The sequence below is a fragment of the Sus scrofa genome, chromosome 9 (assembly GCF_000003025.6).
Source record: "Sus scrofa isolate TJ Tabasco breed Duroc chromosome 9, Sscrofa11.1, whole genome shotgun sequence".
NCBI lineage: Eukaryota > Metazoa > Chordata > Mammalia > Artiodactyla > Suidae > Sus > Sus scrofa.
The window spans coordinates 86,041,826-86,067,347 of record NC_010451.4 but is presented as its reverse complement, the minus strand read 5'-3'; the positions used below and the strand labels follow the sequence as shown (position 1 = coordinate 86,067,347).

Sequence of the window (25,522 nt, the reverse complement as noted above, 5' to 3'; positions counted from 1 at the left end):
TCAGTTGTTCTAAGAAGAACGCAGGATGACTGGTCCGAAAACATTATCTGGAAGTGGCAGTTCAGTTCAGTTAAACACTTCCAGAAGAAAATTCCAACATGGAAGATGGGAACACTCTAATAAACAAACACAGCATGCAAACACCCAGAAACAGACACTGTTCAGAGATTCTGACAGTGAGCATGATGGGATTCTACGAGCAGAACTCCAGTTCCTGAAGGCTAGTTCCAGGATGGGTCTGGAAGTGCAAGGCTGATGCCCTGTTTTGGGGGTGGAGGAATCAAGGGCAGGATATTGTACCACATATAAGTGATATCATATGGCATTTGTCTTTCTCTTTCTGACTTACTTCACTGTTGGTGGGAACAACCACTATGGAAAACAGTATGGAGGTACCTCAGAAAACTAAATATAGAACTACCATATGATCCACAATTACTTTTTGTGGATCATTTGTGGAATATTTCCTTCATCTTTACTAAAGGTCTATTATTACCAAAGATACTTAACACCTGATATGTGCATATGTCTATATAGATAAATATAAACATATACATACATGTATAGATACATACTACATACATATATATATGCATTTATGTGTATACACCTGTATGCACACACACACCTGGATAGTGTATTAGATATATTAAGAATATGATTCATATTAAACACTGAGTTCTTGGAATACAGATGGCACATCCCAGGAACTATCCTAATTCCCTCTGGCCCATCATCTTATTTTCTTAAATGTTTACACTAGGACACACATATCCTGAATGTTATCACCTCTCACTCTGACGATAAATAGATAAAAGCAGGAAATAGATGCCTTTTCCTACCTTGCCAGGAAGAATTAGGTGGCATTGCCCTTCTACCCAGCCCAAATCGGACCTCTCTCTGGGCACCCATCTGCAGCCAGAACAGTTGTAATCACCACCTGCATCACCCCAGGCCTGCTGCCAGCTCCCCACCTCACCTACTCCCCCCACCTCTTAGTCTCCCTCTCACCAATCAATATGAGTAAAGCCCAGGGCTGGCTCCACCAGGACCTCAAATAAAGTCACTCCCGCATCACCATGGCAATAATCACCCTTTAGACAACACTCCTTATGCTGTCCCACTGGATCCTCATTTCCAGAGAAAATATTGAGTAAAAAAAATTACCAGAGCTTGCATGAATACAAACCAATTCAGACCTGGATATTACAGGAGACTGGGTTTCTTATTTACCCTACACATCTTTAACTGACAGTTCCAGGAGCACCGAGAAGTGCCAAATGGTGCCAAATGGTGCAAGGAAGAGAGCTACAATTGAGCACTCTGCTGAAACTAGGTCCCTGGGGAAAGGAGCTAGAAAATTCCATCTGGTGGCCAAGAAACACAGGAAAGCAACTTGTGTTTTGCAGAGACCTGGTAGAGAAAATCAAAATAAAACAAACACGGTCTTGCAAAAAAAGCAGAAACTCTATAACTGTCCTATGTTTGGGTATGGAAATGAAGTTTATAACATCCTCACTGTGCTGGAATCTTCCAGAGCAGAGTAAATAATGTAAAAATGGCTCTGGACCAGAGATATCACTTGCACACCTGCCAGACACTAATTCAAAAATCCTCTCTGGAAATTTATCTAAAATCCAGCATCCTGGATGCCTACAGAGAAATGATCCCAAGAAAAGATGAGTTCATAAATAAAAACTATAGAGCATGAAGAAAAATATGTCCCCTCAAGGAAGGGTCAGCAAGTAAGACAAGTAGGTTTGTTTAGCCCTGTCAACTCAAAGAAGTAGGTTAAGGATCTGGCATTGCCGTGAGCTGTGGTGCAGGTAGCAGACGTGCCTCAGTTCTGGTGTTGCTGTGGCTGTGGCACAGGCCAGAGGCTACAGCTCCGATTTGACCTGGAGCCTGGGAAATTCCATATGCTGAGAGTGCGGCCCTAAAAAAAAGAGAGAGAGAGAGAGAGAGACAAACTAAAATAAAATTGATTAAAAAAAGTGGTTAAAAGGAAAGTAATAATGAGTAGAATGCTATCAAAAATAAACAGGTGGATCAAGAAAAATAATGTAATAAAATTTCTGGAAATGAAAAATAAAACCATTGAAGATGATCTGAGCATCCTAGTTCTATGAAATGAGGTGGGGGAAGGGCAAAGCACCCAGTGCTCTCTGGGAAGACAGGAGCTGATCATATTTGTAGCCTATAAAAGGGAAACTTCCCCAGGATACCAAAAGGACAGCACCCTGCCCCAGCTGTAGCAATGAGAAAACAATGTAAATTTTTCAAAAGCCCCTGCAGCATTATGCAAACAGAGGAACAACATAGGAGGATCCTGACTCAGTTCTAATTTACACGACCCCTGGTGATAACGGAGCACTCTTCCTAGTGAACACACAGGTGTCCTAGGAAGAGGTCTCTGAGGGTAGCAAGTCTAGCTTCTGGGACAGATAGTGAAGAAATAAGAGGGGCAGAGGTTTTCCCAGGTCCTGTCATTAGGAAACACCATTTTATTTCTCCTCTTGCATTAAGTTCTTAGTACAAGTATGTCCCTGGAACTACATCTCTCTTGGATTTTAGAGAAGACGGACTAAAAAAAGCATGTCTGTGGCCGTATCTTTGACAATGACCTGTAGTGGGAAATAAAATATAAAACTCTTTGTACTTATCCAGTACTCCAGAATTCTAGCAATTAGCTCTACTAAACTGGCCCCCTGGGCTCCACTTTCGCATTGGTAACTTCCTTCTTCTGAGCTTAATAGATCTTTGTTGCGTTATTGCCTAACCTGAAACGTTACTCCAGATTGTTTTGCAAAAGGAAAAATGGCTCCCAAATCAGAATCTGAGAGTGGCGTGCAAAGGTTCCTTGTAGAGCTGTCATTTAAAACAATTGTGAACTAGAACTACTTTTAGTTCCCCTGAAACCTGTAGTGTTTCCGAGGGATAAGGTCTCAAAGGATATACTATTGTTTCTGATATGCTTTGGGGATTCGTTTTTTTCAAGTTTAATCTTTCTTGGAATCCATGTGCCAGAATAAACATATTACTTCATACATGGTCTCTGGTTTACTCTAGCTCAGAACATGTAGTTAGTCAATAAAAGGAGACAGCTTTGCCAAAACTCAGTAACATATACGATTTGAAATGGTTACAAAGGTAACACTGCAAACCAAAAGAAAGAAAATTCATTTGTGAAATTTTTTAGAGTAATTTTGCAGGAAAGCAAAAAGTCTCCATTAAAACATGCATTAGTTTAGAAATCCCAAAGCAATAGTTTTAGGCCCTTTTACCCACTTCTCCACTGTTCAGTAGTATTAAACTACCTAAATTATTCCAATAGGCAAAATAATACAGGAAAATCTTATGATACAAGTTGACAAGTGGTGCTACAAGGAAAGTAATCTAACCATGGCCACCAATTTGCTAGGAAGGAATAAAAAGGATACAGAACAGGAGAGACCAATTATATTTTAAGAGTACTGTGCTTAATAAATGAGCACCATGATAAAGCTTCAGAAATCATAGCTATAGTTATTAAAAAACAATTTAAGACATACACTAAAATGTATGATTTTATAAATTTTAAATATTTTCACAATTTTGTTTTCTTTTACCATCTTCAGGAATTCATTGATCCCACTTTTCTAAATTAATCTGAGCTATAAAAGAAACACATTTTGGACTTATAACACTCCTTTGAAAGCACTGTGAAAAGAAAGATTTTCAATTAAGACCAGTGTAAAATGAGCCAGAATGGGGCGAGTGAAATGAAATCAGAGAAGACTAATCTTCAAATCGTAAAAGATGTCCGTGTATTCATTAAAAAAAAAATCCTATTCATATTTTGATGCTTAAGAAATAAAAATAATCCTGACACTCATTCGAGTATTCTAAACAAAGTGACATGAATGATTCCATATGAAACTCTCCTTAGAGAATTTCTGCATTTCTTTCCCTGGATACTTTCAAATATCCCTCAAACATCTTTACAGCCCCAGGAAATTCACCACACCATCAAACATTTTCACACTTAACAGTAATTTGTTGGTAGAATATCTTATACCGGGAGACTTTTATTCAGCAATGCAACATAAAACAGGAATAAGAGAAAACTGGTTTAACTGTAATTCAGATACACTTCTAAAATTACATCTTAAATATTCACTGAATTGAAACCCATTTTTCCCATCGTGACTGATTCTAAAAGCCTATAAATAATGAACAAATATGATCTTTTCCAATAAGTACAGATTAAAAAATAATGTAATATGGTGAACCTAGCACAGCTTAGTCTTGAAATGCTGACGAGGTCTTACAGAAATCAGGAAGAGAGTAAATGTGACAAGTTCCCTTTCTGTTTGCTTTCAGGGCTGACTTACTGCTGCACCCTATGGGGACAGTCATCACAGAATGAGTCATATGGAAAACACAGGCAGACCAAAGAATACTGAGACTATAAGTACGTGTCATTCTTTCATTGGGAGCTAACTTTAAGGATAAGACATAGAAACTGGATGGTAAAAAGTGTCTCCAAAAGATCCATTTCTGAAAGCAACAAGTGATTGTATTTTTTTAAATAACAATTATAAAAGCTTTTGAAAAGGCGCAAATTATGCAACCCTTGATTCTTGAAAGCAGTTACTTCATTTGGAGAAACAGTGTAATGGAATCAATGGTATAAAAGACACACACAAGCAGACTCAAGGCAAATTTGAAATCAAAGATCGCAGAAAGATTATTTTCATCTTCCAAAAAATAAATTCAGCTACGTTCATGGAAAACTGAGGTCTTGGAAAGTTACTTATTATTATATGACAAATGAGAAAATTACAAGCATAATGGCACTTTTTTTTCAATTGAGCACTGTAGCACTTTCTTTTTGAGCCCATTTGCTAAACAGTAAGTATGTTTTCTACTGTGGATTCAAAATATTAAAATGGGAGTTCCTTTCATGGCACAGTGGAAATGAATGTGACTAGGATCCATGAGGACACAGGTTTGATCCCTGGCCTCTCTCCGTGGTTTAAAGATCCAGCGTTTCTGTGAGCTGCGGTGTATATCGCAGACGAGGCTCGGAACTGGCGTTGCTGTGGCTGTGGTGCAGGCCAGCAGCTACAGCTCCGATTCGATCCTTAGCCTGGGAACCTCCATATGCCTTGGGCGCAGCCATAAAAAAGAAAAAAAAAATTAAAATGTACACTTTTTGCTTGTTAAAGAAAACTTCATAAACTTTGAAGTGTTCTATTACGTGATACAATAGTATGCCGTGTGTTATATTTACCAAGATGATATTGATATGTAATGTATGTGATTTCTATATTATGTTGGTATTAATTTACCACTTTTCCTTACAAAACACCAGCCCTTTCAGTATACAGATGGCTATATAATAAGACATAAAACTCTAGTCATGACCACAAGACAATCTGCTTACAATGGGTAGGAAAATAGTAATACAATAGTTTTTAATGGTGTAAACGTAAAAAATATTATCAGAAGAAATTCATAGAACTTAAATCAAAGTAAAGCTATCTCAGAAGTAGGAATAGGCTTTTGAAAACACTCACTTGCCTCCTGTAAGGAGGAATAACAGCTTTGGACAGCATCTCCAATTGTTCAGGGCTCCACCCTAAGGAGTGTATTTGTCATGTAACAATATTGACTCTGGGGTCAGACTCCAACTGCTAAGGACACGTCTCCTTAATGCATCTGAAACCTTTCTTTTCTATGTGGCTAAAGTAGCCACCAGATCCAGATTTTTTTTTTTTTAATGGCCCTTGTTTCCAGCCTATCCCAGTTCATTAGCAAAAAATCACTTCCATAGGAAGTTCTAAGGATTCATGAGATTATTCACTTCATCCTCCAAAGAATGATGTTAAACTTCCCTTTAGAAATACCCATCTCCTAAAAGATAGAGCTCCTGGGGAAATCACTTATCCACACTGGATGTTCCTGCATAGAAATTACTTCGTATTCCTCTTTCCCCACAATCTCAACCTCCACTAGGATCTAAAAGGATTTCCAACTGTAGGCCTTTATTCAGGGACAACAAAAGACTTGACTAACTGTGAGACTAGAATTCCTTCCAAATTAGAACAAGGTATAAGATTTCCCATAGCCAGGAAGAAATACGAGGTTGTGCTCCAAAACAAGGGCAGAGAGCTAAGTGCTAAATTCTAACGCTGTGGGCCCCTTTAGAATGGCTACACACAGAGACTTGAACACTTGAGCAAGAGTTCTTTTAACCTGAGTCTGCGGATCCCACAAAACCGTTCCAGGACACAAATGAGACCTCTGAAATAATTGTAAAATTATGTGTGTGTGTAGATGCAGATCTTTTTCCGCAGAGAACATTGGTAGATTTTATCATCTAGACCCTATCATTGATTGTCCAAATCACCAAACTTTTGAGGGTTAAGTTATGTTCTCCATTATTATGCTCGGCAACAGATTTAAACAGAGACTTTTCTGAGCAAACTGAGAATAGAGGTATTTTATTCATGATCCAGGAAGATCCTAGAGCACTTACTGCACCAGAGCATTTGGCTTTTCATTATTTCAACCCAAGAGCCATTCATAAATTTTGATTTAAGGCAATTGATTTTCATAAATCAGGTATATTTTACAAGTGTCTGGCTACAAGTCAGAGAGCCTTGGAAACTGTTCAAATGCATTTAAGCCTACAGGTTCTCTTCTGTAGGCCTAAATCCTCTGCTGGGGGCCTTGCTTCATGCTCTGCAGTTCCTACTAACCCTGGATTCAGGAAATGGTGCTGTCCTGGTTATCCCCTTTTCTCTTTGATTCTTTTTGTGTTTTAGAAGTTCTTCTTTTCCTCATCCTCCTAAATGGATAAAAGTTACCAAGGTTTGGGACTGAGCCTACCTCTCTACACTTGCCCTTGAGGTTGTACAACGTTAAATTCAACATATCAATGACTGGGTCACAGCTTTTGATCCAGAGCAGTGTCCCTAATTTTAGACTCAGAAAACTTGGTCCACTCTAGGGGTAAATAAATCTGCTTCCTCTCCCTTAGTCCTAGAAGGAACAGAAATAAGAAGAAAGCTGAAAGTACTGAAATCTATAATATTAAGATTCCTAGGTAAAGTTGTGGAGTAAGTTTTGAAAATACTGGCATCAACTTTATGTGTTTATAATTTAAGTGTTTGTGAGATATGAGAGAACTATATTTTTGAGAACCTGAATATTAGTCTATGACTCTAAGAATGTGGCTAGAATTAGGATTTTAAATTGTATATTAAAATATTTGGCTATGAGCAAAATTTATATGATCACTATAACTTGAATTACAAACCATTAATTTTAATTAATGGTATTTATATAGAATCAGTAAAGTAATTAGAAAAGGTGTGCTAAATATGTTTGCAAATCTGCCCTGTTGGACATTTTAAAAGTTTAAAAGAATTAGCTATTCTGGTACTAAATTTATAAACATAGGTTAAAAATACTTAGGGGAATTTTATTAAAGTATTTCATAAAGGGATCTATTTATAATATTGAATTTAATTTTTAAAATGTAACCTATTTAATTTAGGCAAATTTAATCTGTTGATATTTATTTTATTTTCTTCTTATTATTTTTTTAGGGCCGCACCCATGGCATATTGAGGTTCCCAGGCTAGGAGTCAAACTGGAGCTGTGGCCACAGGCCTAAGTCACAGCCACAGCAATGTCAGATCCAAGCCATGTCTGTGACCTACACTGCAGCTCATGGCAACGCCAGATCCTCAACCCACTTAGCAAGGCCAGGGATTGAACCTGCATCCGTTGTCATGGATTCCAGTCAGATCCATTTCCACTGAGCCACGTTGTGAATTCCTACTGATATTTATTTTAATTAAACATCAAGAAACAAGTTCTAGAAGTCTTACATACAATATCATACTTATGGTTCACAATACTGTATTGTACATTTAACAACTTATTAAGAGGAGGTATCTCATGTGATCTATTCCCATAGCAATAAAAAGAAACACGCTAAAAAAGTTTTTTAGGGACTTCTTGTAGCGTGGCAGATTAAGAATCTGGCATAGTGTCCATGAAGATGTGGGTTTGATCCCTGGCCTCACTCAGTGGATTAAGGATCTGGCCTTACTATAGGCTACGGCATAGGTCACAGATGCAGCTCAGATCCCATGTTGCTGTGGCTGTGATGTAGGGCTGCAGCTGAAGCTCTGATTGTATCCACAGCCTGGGAACCTCTACATGCTGCAGGTGCAGCTGTAAAAAAAAAAAAAAAAAGGATTTTCAATTTTAAACCAACTTACCATATTCAAAAACAAGTTATTTCTGTATATTTTATGCATACATAGAAAATTTGTATATTCCTAAACTTGAAACTTTTAGGAAAAGCTAGGTGTTAACGTTTTACCTTTTAATATAGTGAATATTGGTTAAACCCCAAGAAATGGGAAACAATTATTTTTGTATACAAAAACCCCCAGCACACATTAAGATAAACTCAAATGACAATCACCGCTTCCTATATGACAAAACACCAATACTATGGGTCTATTTCTCTAAACTAGAATTTGGGGAGAGCTTACTTACTTAACAACTTGGTTTGCAGTTAGGCATACACTTTTGGAAAGGCTCCTTTAAGACAAAGCGCTTAAGTATAAGAAGTTGTTCTCTCTTTGCTCTGCATAAGGCTCGCCATCATTCAGTTTTGTGAAGTAAGCATCTGCTCATGTTTATCTCTTTACTTCCTGACATCAGAAAGCAGCTTAGCAAGTTCCCATTGCAGGTCAGTGGTAACAAACCTGACCTGTATCCATAAGGACATGGGTTCAATCCCTGGCCTCACTTGGTGGGTTAAGGATCTGGTGTTGCCATGAGCTGTAGTGTAGGTCACAGACATGGCTTAGATCCTGTGTTGCTGTGGCTGTAATGTAGGCCAACAGCTACAGCTCCAATTCAACCCCTAGCCTGAGAACCTCCATATGCCACAGGTATGGCCTTAAAAAGCAAAAGAAAGAAAGAAAGTAACTTGGTAAATGAAAAGAATACTGGCTTTACTATCAGCAATTACAGAGCATTTTAGGTCCTCTCTCTACTTTTCCTAGTTTCATGTCTCTGGGCCAATTATGTCCACCCAGCTAAGTTTTTTTTTTTCCTTATTGCTCAAGGAAAATAATGATGCCTTCTGAGATTGTCATTAAGATGACAAATTCATTTTCCCAATAATATATGTTGAAAGCTTAAGCCTTATGATCGGCTATAATCAAAGAGGAATCAAAGATTCTGTTCTCATGGAATTAATAGACTTAGGTAATAAAGTTAACAGTCTGAGACCTAAATGATTTTCCTAGAGAAGCAAGTTCTGTAATAACAACTAATATTTTTGAGTGCTTCCTACATGCTCCACACCATTCTTAGCACTTTACCTCAATTATTTTGTATAATCTTCCTCAAATCCTATAAAGTAAGTCTTACTATCCCCACTTCACAAGTGAGACAACTTCAGTACAGAAAGGTTAATTTGCAGGGGTTATTAGAGTGTGTAGTAATAAATAAAACTAAATTTGGACTTGAACTAATATGAATCTACAGCTTGCTCCTTTCACCATCACGGGACACTTCCTCTCAAGGATGAAATCTCAACTCCATCAAATAGCTCCAGGCAAATAGCCCCCAAACACCTTTTCGAACCTATTGTTTATGAGTTTCCCAGATGTAGCTCACTCCAGCCAGGCTAGTCCCATTAAATAGCCAACAAACATATTATGAAAATTCTTTATCACTGTCTCCATCTGGAAATCTTGCTTTCTACTATCAATTTGAGCATTCTCATGGATAGCAATCTCTCCCTCGTCTGAAAAATAATAACAGCTGACTTCTATACCACTTACCAGACCCTCATCATCACATGCAGATAATTAATTTTTAGTTTGGTTCGGTTTAATTCATCAAACAGACCAGCAGTAAGGCAGATGATAGTGTATTCAGGGTCTTGTTTTTTCCCATGGCGTGGCCTACCACCCTGAATTACAATTGTGTAGCTAAGTGTCTGGCTACCTCAGTAATTGGTGTATTTTTCATTTTCATATCTTTAATATCAGGCATGATATCTGCTACATAAACAAGTTCAGTGAATATCTGGTAAATAAATGAATGAATGAGTAAATAAATGAAATAATATAGTCAAGTGCCCAGTCCATACTGGATACTCAATGATTGCTAGTTATTACATCTCCAATTTTACTCAAAAATAGGAAATAACCTACTTTAAAATTTGCTTTGATGAAAGCCTCTAAAGATATGATGACATCAATGTATAAAACACAAAGGTATTTTGAGAATCCACTTAATTCAGCTGTTGTTTGGTTGTTGGTACTAAGCTCAGTTTCAATTTACCAAACATCCTTTTATGTGTCACATTATCAATCCTATTCAGGGTAAAAGCAGATCAAAAAAGATCTACTTAGTAACAACAGATTTTTACAATATCAGGCAAATCCCAAAGATTGATCACATGACAGCACTCTTAAACGTAATGAAGTTTAATAACATATAAGAAAAAACTGTAGCATCTATGAAACCCTAGCTGTTTCCTTCCGAGACAGATTATGTACATCCCACATGCCACAGTCAGCATATGTGTGTAGGGTATGTTCTAATAATTATGGTCATTCTGCCATTACCTTAGCTACTAGGACAGATACAGAGATTTTACTGACATGCAATTAGGTACAGGAGTACTGTAGGATAATCCTTTCTTTATAATTAGTTATAATAAACCAGAGATATTTTTAATTGCCCAGCTTTATGGGCTGAGTTGTGTTCCCCGACCCCCACCAAAAAAAATTCATACCATAACCCCCAGAATCTCAAAAAATAACTGTATTTGGAGATAGTCTTTAAAGAGGGAATTAAGTTAAAACGTGTCATTAAGATGGGCACTAAGCCAAGATGAATGATGTCCTAATAAGAAGTGGAAATCTGAACACAGATAGGTTCAGAGGGATGACCTTGTGAAGACATGGCATCCAAGGAGGGAGGTCTCAGATGAAATCAAACTTGCCGAGACCTTGATCTCAGATTTCCAGTCTCTAAGACTGTGAGAAAAGAAATTTCTGTTGCCACCCAGTCTACAGTTTTGTGTCATGTAGCATGCCTAGCAAACTAATGTACCAAGTACTTTCCCATTTCTTTTTCTTTTAAATAGTTTTCTCATTCTTTTATTAATACATTCAATTTGATAAACATGCTGGGCCTAATTATTTTATATTCCATATCTAATTCCAGGATCTGAACCTTAAGGTAGCTTCTGCTCATGGTGTTCCTTTTTTTTTTTTTTTTTTTTTTTTTTCTTGGTCCTTTTAGGGCCACACCCCGCAGCATATGGAAGCTCCCAGGCTAAGGGTCGAGTCAGAGCTGAAGCCGCAGGACTACACCACAGCCACCTCATTGCCAGATCTGAGCTGCGTCCTTGACCTATACCAGAACTCATGGCAGTGCCGGATCCTTAACCCATTGATTGAGGCCAGGGATCAAACCTGTGTCCTCATGGATGCTAGTGAAATCTGCTTCCACTGAGCCACGACAGGAACTCCTCCCATTTCTTAATTCATTAAAATCTCACTTGATACTTAAAACGGTCATGCATGATAAACTTATGCCCATTTTGTAGATAAGGAAAATGAAGTTTCAGACATGTGAAATGATGTCTCTGAGATTATCCAGAGAGTGAACACAAACAAGGCTGCAAGACTCAGACAGGAACTTTACAACCCCAAATTCTGCCCGCTTTCCATTCTTAGCAGGCGATGGACTGGAGCACACCAGAGCATTGTTCTCAGCAATGCCCTCCACAAGTTGTGGGACCTTCAGACAGTCATTAATTTTTTAACATCTTCATTTTTTCATCTGCAAAATGAGGGGGTTGAATTGACTATTCTAAAGCCTGTATAGACCGAGTCTACACAAAAGTCTTTCTAGTTTGAAAAGTTCAGCTCAAATCTTTATTTTTAATTAAACTCCTAAAGACGTTAGCTCTGTAAACTCATTTAGAATTAAAAAGTCATCTTTTGGGAAACCACTTCCTGTTTTGTCTACAGAAATTAAGGTTCTGTCAAAAAAATTATATACCTGATGGAATTCCTGTCATGGCTCAGCTGAAACAAATCTGACTAGTAACCATTAGGACACAGGTTCAATCCCTGGCCTCACTCAGTAGGTTAAGGATCCCTCATTGCTGTGTGCTGTGGTGTAGGACACAGACATGACTCAGATCTGGTGTTGCTGTGGCTGTGGCGTAGACCGGCGACTACAGCTATGATTCGACCCCTAGCCTGGGAAACTCCATATGCCATAGGTACGGCCCTAAAAAGACAAAAAAAAAAAAAAAAAAAAGTTTACAGACTTGAAAATGTTTTGAAATATTACAATCCTAATTTCTTTTAAAAGTTATTTTTGTAGGGCTTGCATCCCATTAATTAATTTTCTGTTGTTGAAGATTTCTCCATTCTGAACTTTGAAAGGTTACACACAGTTTCATGAAGAAAACACAAGAAAGACTAAAAAAAAAAAAAAAAGCTTTTTGGCTGTGCCTGTGACATGTCAAAGTTCCTGGGCCAGGGATAGGACCTGTGCCACAGCAGTGACCCAAGCCGCTGCAGTGACAACACTGGATCCTAAACCCACTGCACCACAAGAGAACCACACAACTAAAATTTTTTACAGAAAATTTGAGTTCAGCTTTAAAATGTTGAGTGAATAATTACATAATATTGAATGAGAAAAAGTAGTTGCAGACCTTAGTTTCTAGGTCTGAAAATGGTATAAATGGCTTCCTGCATGCTTGGCAGGAAAGTATGCTATTAAATGAGAGAAGATCTATGAAATATCCTAGAATTCTTTGGAGGGAAATGGCTGCAAGGTCATTAATAAAAACTCATAGTATTAGGATTTTTTTTTCAATAACTGCCCTAGTTTTAAAATACTATGTGAAGGCTTGGTTTGTATTTTTTCATACGTATAGTGAGTGTACATTTTGTTTGCCAAGGAGAGGAAGTACATTGTGTAAAATAATTTATACTCTAATGGAGGACAGCAGCTCATATGACGGTAAGAGTTAGAACTGTGAATCATCTCTTGTGCATTTTCAACTAAATAGAGGCTATCTGCCCAAGAGGGAGAAAAAAAAATTCTACAAACCACAAACTCCATCCAATCACATAAAGACAAATCAACCTTCAGGCAAATCAAATGTCTTCACTTAAAGCTTACCTGGATTTGGCATTCTGCCCATCTTTTCCAAATCTCTTAACAATATACTTTCACAAACAGTTAAAAACATGCATACTGAAAGGCAACCCCTTTGCAGTGTTATTTTTAAAAAACAAGAACTCTTTAGCCTACGGGGGACTTGGGAAAAGAAAAGTTCCTTTTGGGGGTTTGCAACCTGTGAATACGGGATTAGTGGGTGGGACTGAGGTGCGCTCAGGTGCATAAATAGAGGCTTGGGCTGAGCCAGCACACTAGGAAGCTTGGACCGCATCGCTGCCGGCTCACACAGACAGGTGGGTGGGGAAACTCAGGTAAGGCTCCTGACAGCAGTATTAGAAGGGCACTTGTTAGAGTGAGTGCTGGCTTCTGGTTACTGTATAAAGTTGCAGGCAATCAACAGGCAGAGGAATGCAGGGTAGTCCCAAGGGCAGTGAAATTGAATTTGGGGAGGAAATAATGGAATTTCCAACAAAGGTTTCCTGGGGCCTCTCTTTAGCAGAGCTCTGTTTCTGAGCAGATTCAGGGGTAATGGTTTCTCCCTGAGGAAACAGAGGTTTTAAAGTGAGCAAACTCTGGGAGTTTTCAAGCCTGGCACAGAACCCTGGGTCTTCTGTCTTGGTCACTGGGCCTTGATCACCATCAAATGCTCTGCTTCGGTCCCACTGGCTAAAACCAAGACCCACAGAACTGTAAAACCTCAGCTCAGATTGGTTGCTTGGAACCGCAGTTCAGAATATTACTGCAAATCAGCAGTTTCCTTTCTCTACCTGATATAAAGATATCCTTGTTGCTTCTTCAATCTTTAAATTTTGGGATAGGCTGTAAAAGGAGAGATCTGGTTGCTTTCCTGGAGCATTTATGAACAGGAACACAGAACCTCCTGCAAGTCATTCCTTGCTAAAGTCGAGAAGACAAAGATACAGGGACCAGTAAAAAGTGCTGGTTTCAGTGTGTGTGTATGTGTGTGTGTGTCTCCAAATTATCAGTGTCTTACCATGTCTTCTGTTTTGGGGTGGTTTAGGCAGGCAATTTGCAGAGCAGCATCTATTCATGTAATGAAAACCTGGTACAGTGAATCTCAGTCAGCTCAGAGCAGGATGTTTATACAACAGGAGTGATTTCAGCTTCTTTGAGTCATCCTGGCGTAAAATACACATCAGATAGCAATAGTTCCAATCAGACAGCTTCAGAGCTATAGCAAGGGTTTCTAATGCCACTTGCACAATGAGAATTGTCAATGGACTAAATGAATACATCACTGCTCACTGTTATTTTTTCTAATATACATTGCTATAAATCAAATACAAAATCAAATATCTGTTAATAAATTTAAAGTCATTATTTGCCATGATATTTTTCTGACTCAGCAAATATCCCAAAAGTAATTATTCTCATATAAAGGTTCTTGAGTTTTGTTATTGTTGTTGCTTATATTAAAAAGAAGTCTTTGTACTAAGAAGGCTGAGCATTGTTGACTTATATCACATTTAAGTTTTTTATCCAAAATGCTGGATATGAAAATTGTTATTGGCATGTCTGCATCTTTAAGTGTATAGAAGATGAAGAAAGTATATCTCTATTTTTGCTTATATCATTTTTGAGTGAGACATTGTGTGGCTACATAGTACAACATAGATAATAATCAGTCAGTTTAATACAAGACATCATCTAGATTTGGTAACTTGGCAATGCCTTTTTTTAATATTGGATAATGCTTAGCAAAAGTTCCCACTCAAGCCATCAGAAGATGAGAAAAAAAATTTACACCTCAAAAAGACCAAGAATTTTATAGTAGTCCATCTTGATTCCTTTGCAAAATATATTTATTTCAAACCAACACCAGTATTAGAGTGGGGTGTTTCTTTTTAACCAGTTTCAGTCTTTGGCTTTGCTAGCATCCCAAGCCTCCAGCTTTACATGTTATGGTCCCTGGATAACCTTAGTGATTTGCTAGTGCAAGTCACTTTGCTGGCTAGCTCACTCCCTCACATACTCATGGATCATACCTTCCCCTCCACTTTCCTGCTTATAAGAATCTGCTTTGCGGTAGTGTAACATTCGAGAGAATTAACTTTGGAATACTGGAAAGGAAAAACAATTAACAAAGAGGCATCCATGGGGTTGGTTTCTCTGTGTGGGCCATATATTTTTGTGGGCCTATTATACAGGCTCACACTGAGAGTCAAAGAATCAGCTCACTGGAAGAAATTTGCACCGATGTATTTTAACCAATTCAGAACCAATATATAGAGTCTGAGTAAATGTTACACTAGGGAGAGCGTTGTGTGACTGCAAGTCTCTAGCTGAAAGTTGGCAGTTTTCAAATGAAAAAAATCATTTTACTCAGACCTTATTTTTCAATGGCAATGTCCTCATGTTAACAAAATGTACATCTAGGGTAATTTTTTTCAGGATGAAAAGATGGGAGCCAGCACCACAAAGTGATAAGGTGCAAAAACTTTGCTTCTATGCCCATCTCATTAGTCTTAATTTCTCTGAATTTCAGATTCTTCACCTATGAAATGAGGCACTGGGGAGATGGGAGAAAAGGAGAGGCAACCCCTAAGATCCATTCCACCACAAAAATTTTTTAAATATAAAATTTAAAAGCAAATCCCCTTAGCTATAAAAATATATATATATCTTATTTCCTTAAAATATATCTGAATCTATTTCTATACTTTTTTTTTTTTTTTTTTTTTTTTTGGCTTTCTAGGGCTGCTCATGCAGCATATGAAAGTTCCCAGGCTAGGGGTCATATTGTAGGTACAGCTGTCAGCCTATGACACAGCCACAGCAATTCAGAATCCTTAACCCACTGAGTGAGGCCAGGGATCAAATCCATATCCTCATGGATACTAGTCAGGTTCGTTTACTGCTGAGACATGAGGGGAACTCCTATATTGTAGATTTCTATGGATATCTTCATCAGTATATTTTATCTATCTGGATCTACATCTAAATAGAGGCAGACAGATAAATAGATAGGCATTCATACTGTATAATCTTAGGAAATGTCTATGGAAGGTAGTTTTTCATTCAATTGTAAGTGTTCAATCCCATCTAAGCCTCACCTCCTACCTATTACATCCCCTGGTTGTGATGCAATCTGAAGATTTTGAAGACTACTAATTCAGTTTTACTGACTTTTTGCTTTTTTGTCTTTCATATCAGATTTGCCATGGAGAAGATTTCCTTATCAGCATTCTTGCTGCTTGTGGCCCTCTCTTATACTCTGGCCAAAGACACCACAGTCAAACCAGGAGCTAAGAAGGACACAAAGGACTCTCAACCCAAACTGCCCCAGACTCTCTCCAGAGGTAGGAGTCAGCTTCTTGTCAGCTTCCAATTACACTTAACTGGGAAAGATTTAGCTCTTGGAGCTGAGAGTTGTGGGCTGAACATATTTCCATACGTGTTCCTTCTAGATTTATCAAAGTTTGTAATTATATGTTTCCTCTAGAGGTTTTTCCTCTTCTTGAGTAGCGAGTATATACTGATCCCAGTTTGACCAGTGCTTTTCAACAGCTTTGGGTCTAAATATACTGGTTCATCTGGTTCTAGGTTGGGGTGATCAACTTATCTGGACTCAGACATATGAAGAAGCTTTATACAAATCCAAGACAAGGTAAAGATAAGTTTTTCACAGAGTTCTCTCAAAGCTCTCAAGAGCACCATCTAGTGATTTTTACCTATACCTGAAATCCTGCTCATTAAATCTCATCCAATCTTTTTCTCTCACAGCAACAAACCCTTGATGATTATTCATCATTTGGATGAATGCCCACACAGTCAAGGTAACTGATACTTCTAAGTATAATTTCCTTTATAGGCTTTTAGCTTTAGGGTGGGATTCAGGTCACTCATCTTTACATCCTTAGCACCTAGCACAGTTGAATATAAAATAATATTTTATGTAGTAAAAACATTTTAAAGTAACATCAAATATTTCCACAGTTTCTGTTAAGCACTGGTTCACATTTTAACAAAACGAGCTTTAGAATTCATCTTGATTTCTTACTTTCTCTTATACCCTACATCCAATACATCAGCAAATATAACTGCTTTATCTTCACAATATATCCAAAAGCCAGCACCAGCTTCATGGGCACACCACCTGTGCACTCATACAGAGCCTAGTGCTTAGAAAGTACCGATGCTTGATGTAAAGCTCTGTTGCTGCTGTCTTAAAATTAATATTAATTTTTAATTATTATTTAAAAATAATATTAATATAAATTTTGCCCAGGACCTATATCTTATGTAGGTCCTGGGCAAAACCAGCCACTTCCTATTGCCTCACTGCTACTGTTCTGGTCCCCAATTGAGAGCATATCTTGTCTAGAATACTGTAATGGCACCTGCCTGGTCACCCTACCTTCAGTTCTCCATGCAGAAGCCTGAGTGAGGCCATTAAGCATCAATCAGACCCAAACACTCATGTGCATGCCAGTGGCTTCTTATCACAGGTAAAATTAAAGCCACATTCCTGACTGTGGCCCCCAACTGCCTTTCCTTCCTCACCGTTCTCACCTTGTTTTCTCTCCTCTCCATCTAGCCCAGCCTTTGTGTTTTCCTCAGACATCTGAGCCCATTCCCACCTCAGGGCTAGTGCCCTCTGCCTGGTGTGACATACCCCTGACACTTAGAATGCATCAGTCTCTCACTTCAATGTCACCTCCTCAGAGAAGTCTACCCTGACCACTCTATAGTTTTTAAACTTCTCGCTTTGTTTTATTTCTCTTCAAAGTACCTATCTCCACCTGAAAGGATTTGTCCACTTATTTATAGTCTGTATACACAAGTATTTGAGCTCTATGGAGAAAGTAGCACATATGCCTTTTTTTGGTTCTCTCCCCAGTGCATAAAACAGTGCCTACCACATCGTAGCCACTCAACAAATATGGGTTAAAAAATTAATGGATAAATGATAGAATTGCAGAAACAAACCTAGTCAACAGCCTTAAATATTACTTCACTAATAATTTGCTGAAAGTGGGGGGGGGAGGGTTGAATACTGTATTAGAAATGCAGTTCAACTACACAAAACAAACTTTTGGTTACCAAAGGGGATAATGGGGAGGGGAGAGATAAATTAGGAGTTGGGGATTAACATATATACACACTACTATATATAAAATAGATAACCCACAAGGACTTACTGTATAGCACAGGACTTACTGTATATCTATAACCTATAGTTGAAAAGAATCTGAAAAAGAATATATACATGTATATATATTTATATATAACTGAATCACTTTGCTGTACACTTGAACTAATACAACACTGTAAGTCAACTATACCTGAATAAAAAAATTAAAAAAGAAATACGGTTCAGCTTATAACAGGGAACAATGGTTTTAACCAGTGATGAGGTAAATGCTTAATAGTTTTTCTTTATATTGTAGCTTTAAAGAAAGCATTTGCTGAAAATAAAGAAATCCAGAAATTGGCAGAGCAGTTCGTCCTCCTCAATCTAGTTGTGAGTTTATTCTTCACTGTCACTGTTGCCTCTCTGTGACTTAGTATTTGAAATGGAATGACTCATTTTTCCTATACATCTTAGTTGTACTGCATTACCTGGGATCTGTTCCAAATAGCTCATCTCATAGATTGAGGGCAAGAAAAGCTTTTCTTTCATTAATAACCTCTCTTGCCTCTCTACATTTTTCTTCAGTCATTAATCATTTGAAGTTATCTGAGTAACACTCTCCTGTGGCCAGGATCTTCTCTGTTTCTGCAGCAGTTGGAAGGTTTTTGTCATTGACAAATTCCTTGCTTGCAGTCCTGGCTGCTCTCCACCCACTCTTGATCCTTGTCCCCTCTCTCCCAGGAAGAGACAACTCCCCACTGTCCAAATCTAATCATTCAACTTGTGCTGAAGCCTTGTTTTCTCCTTAGTTGACCACTACCACCCCTTCTGATGGTCAGACTTTCTGACTTTATAATTTCTGCTATTGGATATATAAACAGGATCCACTTTCCTTCCAAAAGCAAACCATCAATAAACAGTTCAAAAGATGACTCTCCCCACACTTAAGTCCTCCCTCTCCTCCTGCCAGGGCAAGAGGCTGGCTCTTCAAGGAACATGCGATTCGACTCCTAGCCTTTCTCATAGCTCCCTGTCCGAGACACCTCTTCCTCCTTCTGCCCCTCAATATTAATAGAGTGACTTTGTCAATCTCAACCTGAAGTACTTCTCTTGCTATATATTATATTCTCTATGGATAATTTTCTCTACACCTGCCTTTCATCATTGCCTTCATTCCCACATCTTCTTCCCCAAACGTGCAGCTTTCAACCTGTGTAAACAACCATATCCCAGATATCTTCTAATTAGCTTAAACTCCACATGTTCAAAGCCAAATTTCTCAGCTTGGTCCAGGCTTGTCAAAAAGCTCGTTTTTTTTTTTTTCTCTATTCCCTATTTTATTAAGACTGTTATTCTAGATGTGACCCTCCTACTCACCTCAGGCAGTCAAGAAGCCCTGTGATTCTAACTTTGCAAGATTCTTGCTATTCGTCACTTCCCTATAAATCAAGGACCACTGTTTCTGGGTACGATTTTCTCACTTTGCCTAGCTTATTGCAATATTAATAAGTGCCTCTTTGCCTACAAAATAAATTCTGTCTCATCTCACATGGTTGTCAGGATAACCACTCTAAAAACCAAATTGGAATCCTGGTACTCCTAACATCCTTCTGGTGGTTCTTATCTATTTATGGACAAACAGAAAGGCCATGGCATGGTGGGCAGGGCCATGAGCGGGCCCCTGAAGTAGCTTTCCAGCATCTTCTTTCACCACAACCTCAGGCATCCCTATACTTTAGTTCCATCCAAACACCTTGTTATAGAAAGTGCTAGGCCTTTTCTCTGCCCTTGTGTAACCCTTCCTCCTCCCCTGCCTGGAGTGATCTCCCTTCTGTGTAACTGACTCTTAATCATTTTTTAAAGATTCCTCTTTACCCACCTTAAAAAGTCCTAGGGGAACCTGCATATGGGGTTAAATATCCTGACCTGGGCATCCAGGGCACCTGTATATCCTCCATCAGAACATTTCACCCACTGGGCCCTCAATATTCCTTCTCCTACTTTCTCTCAAGAGACTGTACTTTCATTAAAGACAAGGGCTATATCGTGCTAAATAGAGAAAGTTCTAATTTTAAAAAAATGACAAATGAAAAGATGAATTCTCAAGATAATCCTGTTTGTATAATTTCTCCAAAAATGACTTCCATTTTTTTCATTAATCAATTTCCTCCTGCCTCATCCAAGACACCTTCCCCAAACACTGTCTGCCTTCCAAAGACTCCCTTATTAAAATTTTCTACTCCTTGTCACATAGATCAGCTTTTTACCTCATGTTCTGCCTCACATTCTGCTCTATTTTATTCCTTCATGCATGTAATAATGCACCTATCAAGGACCACTGTTTCTGGGTACGATTTTCTCACTTTGCCTAGCTTATTGCAATATTAATAAGTGCCTCTTTTCATTAATCAATGAAACACCCTGTTCAGGGATGCGCCTTATAGTGTCTGAAGGTGCCTAGCCCAGGAATGGACACATTTCTATTTTAACAAGTTTGAAAATAATCAATGACTAAACAAAGAACTGTTTGCTTTTTTTTTTTAATCTTAGTATGAAACAACTGACAAACACCTGTCTCCTGATGGCCAGTACGTCCCCAGGATTCTGTTTGTCGGTAAGTAAAAGTGACAATGAGATCAAACACACACTGAACATTACACAAGTGTGGCTCCACTTCTCCCTCTGTCCTCCGCCACCCACACCTGCTGCTCCACCTCAGCCAAGGCCACAAAGCTCCAGTGAGGGGCTTAACATTACTTTCAGTTTCACAACACATTCCCTTTAGAAAATGAGAGCCTCTACCTATTTCTATACATGACATTTTTTTCTCAGCTGGTAATTTGACCTTCTCATCTTTTGCCACAAGTACACCTGAAAAGAAAGCACCCTGTTAACTGTCATTTAAATATTTATTTTTAGTCTGGCAAACTTGTGATTTGTGTTGGATTTGTCTGGCACTTTTGATAATTATTTTAAGGCAAGTAATGAATATGGGCTGAAAGAAAAAAAAATCAAAGGAGCCCTGCTCCTTCCTGCCATTGGTACTTTTCAGGTGCCATTCCCTCTCTGGAAAGCTTTTCCTGCTTGCCCCCCAGTGCCCCTGTATCACCTGGCCAATCACTCATTCACTGACCTGCACAAACTCCCATGATGTTCTCTTATGGCACCATGTTCCCCTCAATGGTCACTCTTTCCTCAGTTGTAATTTTGCAGTTATTGGGTGATTGTTTAATAAATACTGACCCCCCCCCCCCGCCAAGGTAGCAGAGACTAGATCTATTTCTGCTCACTGTCATCTTTTCAGCATGGCCCCAATAAATATTTATTAAATGACTAAACAAATGAACTGAGTTGGGCTTTGACCAAAGGGATAGCGATAAAAGGACAATTCATAATTACATTTGCCACGTAGCAGAGTTCACTCTGCTCAAATGGTTCACCCACGTTAATTCATCCAAGTTCACACTAATGCATAAAACAAAGGAGAGAAAAAGTGAAGGAAAGGAGGAATGCTGAACCAGAGCTCATCTTACAGGTTTTATTTTGTTAGGATCTAGAAAATTTAGAAACTTAAAACTTGAAAGAGCCCTTATCAGTCATCCAGTCACACCTTGTTTGGGTATTCTTTTCACAGCATTCCTGTCTAAGGGCCTTTTAAACTCCATCCAACTTCTTTGGGCGGAAGAACCAAGTCCCAGGCAGCTTGCTCTTCTGGCTCAGTAGTTTCCAAGTGGTCTGCACATTAGAATTTCCTGGAAGATCTTAAAAATCCAGTTCCTCAGACTTCACCTCAAACCAATCAAATCAGAATCTCAGGGGTCAGGATCAGAGGGGTGGGAAGGATGCAGGAGGCAGTCTTTGAAAGTTCTGCATGTGATTCCAGCATGCAGCCAAGCCTGTGAGCAATGGTTGGGAGTTTAAAACTTTTCTTATGTTCACACATTAGGAAGATGAGATCTTGTGCGTGTACCCTCTACACCAAGCAGAAGTACAGTAGGTCTTAAATCTTTCTTGAACAAACCAGCTGCTTTTTTTAAATTTATGTCTGCTGGTCCTAATCCAACATTCTGAAATGACAGGGATTGTCCATCAAGTACTGGTGACAGACTTGGCATCATGCGACCAGGTCTCTTGTGTTCTCTTCATCAAATTCTCAGGACATGGACCACAGGCTCCTTCAGTCATTTCTCATGAGGCAAGGTTGCTAGGGCTGTGTATCCTAATACCTCCTTTCTGAGTGCACCTTATTTATACCTTTTTATCCTCATTAATTGACAATTTAAATATACAACATGGAAAAAAAAAGACTTAAACTCTAGAGGAATATATGTACAAGGGAAGACTCCCGAATCTCTATTTTAAGATGCAGCTAGTTAATGATGAAAGTAAAAAAAAATAAAAAGAAAACAACAACAAAAACAGAGAGGAAACTACACACTTATTTTACCTTGACTGGTCTTAAGGGCTTGCATTCTTTCATTCATTTAAAAAAAAAAAACTGGAAAGCTAGCATTTGACTTGAGTTTCAAATTACCTAGGTTAGTCTTGGTAATGTATTTTGATTACAACATAATCATTTCAAATGTTTAAAATAATTCTTTGGTAAAGAATGCCAACCCTTGGAGTTCCTATCGTGCCACAGTGGAAACGAATCCAACTAGAAACCATGAGGTCGCAGGTTCGATCTCCAGCCTCATTCAGTGGGTTAAGGATCTAATGTCATGAGCTGTGGTGTAGGTCACAGATGTGGCTCGGATCCTGCATTGCTGTGGCTGTGGTGTAGGCCAGCAGCTACAGCTCTGATTTGACCCCTAGTCTGGCAACCTCCATATGCTGCAGGTGCAGCCCTAAGAAGCCAAAAAAAAATGCCCATCTTGTCACCAATGCCCCCCCAAACCAAAAACAAATAAAAAAACACCCCTCCAACAATGTATATTAGGCTGTCTTCAGGTTGCTGTAGATAGGCCAGCAGGATTCATAACCTCTTCCACAAAGAGCATGGCATGGCTGTTGAATGGTGTTGGGTACTGGCTACGGAGGCAGATTGCAGGCTGGATGGAGTAGAAGCCCATCCAGCAGGACGTGTGTTCCTTTCATGGGATGTGGACAAACATGTAGGCTTTGTCATGCAATAGAGGTTACTGTGAAACACAGTACTTCATTCCCTTGGCTTTTTCATTGTAGACCCATCCCTGACAGTTAGAGCTGACATCACTGGAAGATACTCAAATCGTCTCTATGCGTATGAACCTTCCGATACAGCTCTGCGTAAGTATTGTCTCCTTGGAACATCTGTTGTGCTGGGAAAGAGTCCACGGGGGGCGGGGGAAAAAAGCTGTTCTCAGAGACTACAGAGAGTCAGTCTGACCCTAACTAGCCTTGTGTCCTCGGCAAACCACATTCATTTTGACCTCATTTTTTAAAAATCTCCAGTTAAGATGTATTATTTAGATGAGGTATCTTTTCCTCTAGGAGGATCCAAGGACCATATTACCTGCTTTTCAGGTTTCTCTTGGACACACTTAATTCCTTCTACCAGAGCACCAAGTGCAGTAGTAATCATACCATTAAAATAGTAATAGGAGAAATCTGCATGCTTTGTTAAATGTTTTCTTTTTTCCCAAACGATGAAAGTGATGCAATTTAGTCTAGCTTGATAAAGTTGAATTCAAGTTCACCTTTAAAGATCAGTAGGAGACATGATTCCAAATAGTTGCCAAGATACCCAATTCCCCTGGGGTTGCCATAAAATGGGGAGAAAAAAAGTTAGAGACTTAAGGCAGATGAAATACCTCAATGGGAAGACTGTACCTAGTTGTGACATCTAATTAACCCTTCTGGGAAGGAAATAAAGTTTTGTCCTAAGAACCAGTTCGCTCAATAACTAGTGGCTACATAGACCTGCACTACCTTAGCCAAACATAGCTGTTTAATATTCAATGCAATTTATTTGAAATTTAAAAATTCAGGAGTTCCTGTCATGGTGCAGTGGAAACAAATCTAACTAGGAGCCATAAGGTTGCAGGTTCGATCCCTGGCCTCGCTCAGTGGCTCAAGGATCCAGTGTTGCCATGAGCTGTGGTGTACGTGGCAGACACAGCTCAGATCTGGCATTGCTGTGGCTCTGGTGAAGGCCGGTAGCTGTAGCTCCAATTAGACCCCTGGCCTGGGAACCTCCATATGCCACAGGTGCAGCCCTAAAAAGCAAAAAACGAATAAATAAAATAAAAAATAAAAAATAAAAAAATTCAGACCCTCAGACATACATATTCACTGAATAGGCACTGAATATTTTTTATCACAGAAATTTCTATTGGGTGGTACTGACCTAGAAGATAGGTTGAGAAGGATTGTGTGGCTGTGTCTGGACAGGAGGAAGGATTGTCCTGGCCCATCAGCAATGCCCCCTAAAGGTGCTGGGAGGACCAGGGGAAGCACATTCCAAATGTACTAGCCATTCCTGAGATAACAATATATAACTACTGCTGTAGCTCTGATTTGACCCTTAGCCTGGGAACTTCCATATGCCACAGTTGCAGCCATAAAAAGCAAAAAAAAAAAAAAAAAAAATATATATATATATATATATATATATATATATAGTGTCTAGTAGTGCGTTTGACTCTCATAATTTTTGCCCACATTAGTGCTTGACAACATGAAGAAAGCTCTCAAGTTGCTGAAGACTGAATTGTAGAGGGAAAAACAAAACCTCCAAGCTCCTCCCTCTGTGTTAGGCCTTAAGACCTGGAATCACAGAAGTTCTGAGAAGACTGTGGAGAAGGCACTGGTGAACATACTCATTAGTCTTCGGTTTCATGTTACAACAGCTATTTTTTAAAATTTGGTTTTAAGTATACATGTGTGAACACTACCTAACTGTATACTACCATAGTGAGCCATGATTTTTTACAAAATAAATCCTTTTAGGGGTGTTCAAACTGTGTTTTTTTTTCCCCCAACCTGGTCTTTCACAGGAAAGCTATTTGGTTCATTCGCCGAATAGGATTTTTAGACACACAAATATTCAAAAAGGGGACGAGACAAACCTAGTTCCAGCAATGACTACCAAAGATAGTCAGTTATCATCTCATCTCACTACAGTTTCTCACCAGGGAACTAAAAGTAGATAAGAGTTTGAACAACAGAAGTATCAAGTGATATCTTCTAGTGTGAAAGAATATC

General features: G+C 38.7%; 1 protein-coding gene across 2 annotated transcripts; it reads left to right on the top strand.

Moving 5' to 3' along the window:
- AGR2 (anterior gradient 2, protein disulphide isomerase family member) lies at positions 13,455-25,278 on the top strand. 2 transcript variants are annotated; one of them, XM_005667660.3, is made up of 8 exons: positions 13,455-13,535; positions 16,417-16,562; positions 16,807-16,870; positions 16,987-17,039; positions 18,654-18,727; positions 20,888-20,951; positions 23,522-23,605; positions 24,985-25,278. In XM_005667660.3, exons 2-8 carry the CDS (start codon positions 16,424-16,426, stop codon positions 25,032-25,034), a joined length of 528 nt encoding a protein of 175 aa, XP_005667717.1. In that variant the 5' UTR covers positions 13,455-13,535; positions 16,417-16,423; the 3' UTR covers positions 25,035-25,278. The 2 variants fall into 2 exon arrangements, with proteins under 2 accessions (XP_005667717.1, NP_001231897.1); NM_001244968.1 differs by having other exon boundaries at positions 13,516-13,553; positions 24,985-25,072.

Bases quoted from the DNA above. Each gene is read 5' to 3' on its own strand.
- AGR2 (XM_005667660.3), top strand. From the start codon at position 16,424: ATGGAGAAGATTTCCTTATCAGCATTCTTGCTGCTTGTGGCCCTCTCT. The intron at 16,871-16,986 runs GTAAAGATAAGT...TTTCTCTCACAG, and splicing joins TTATACAAATCCAAGACAAG to CAACAAACCCTTGATGATTA. The intron at 20,952-23,521 runs GTAAGTAAAAGT...TTTTCATTGTAG, and splicing joins CCCCAGGATTCTGTTTGTCG to ACCCATCCCTGACAGTTAGA.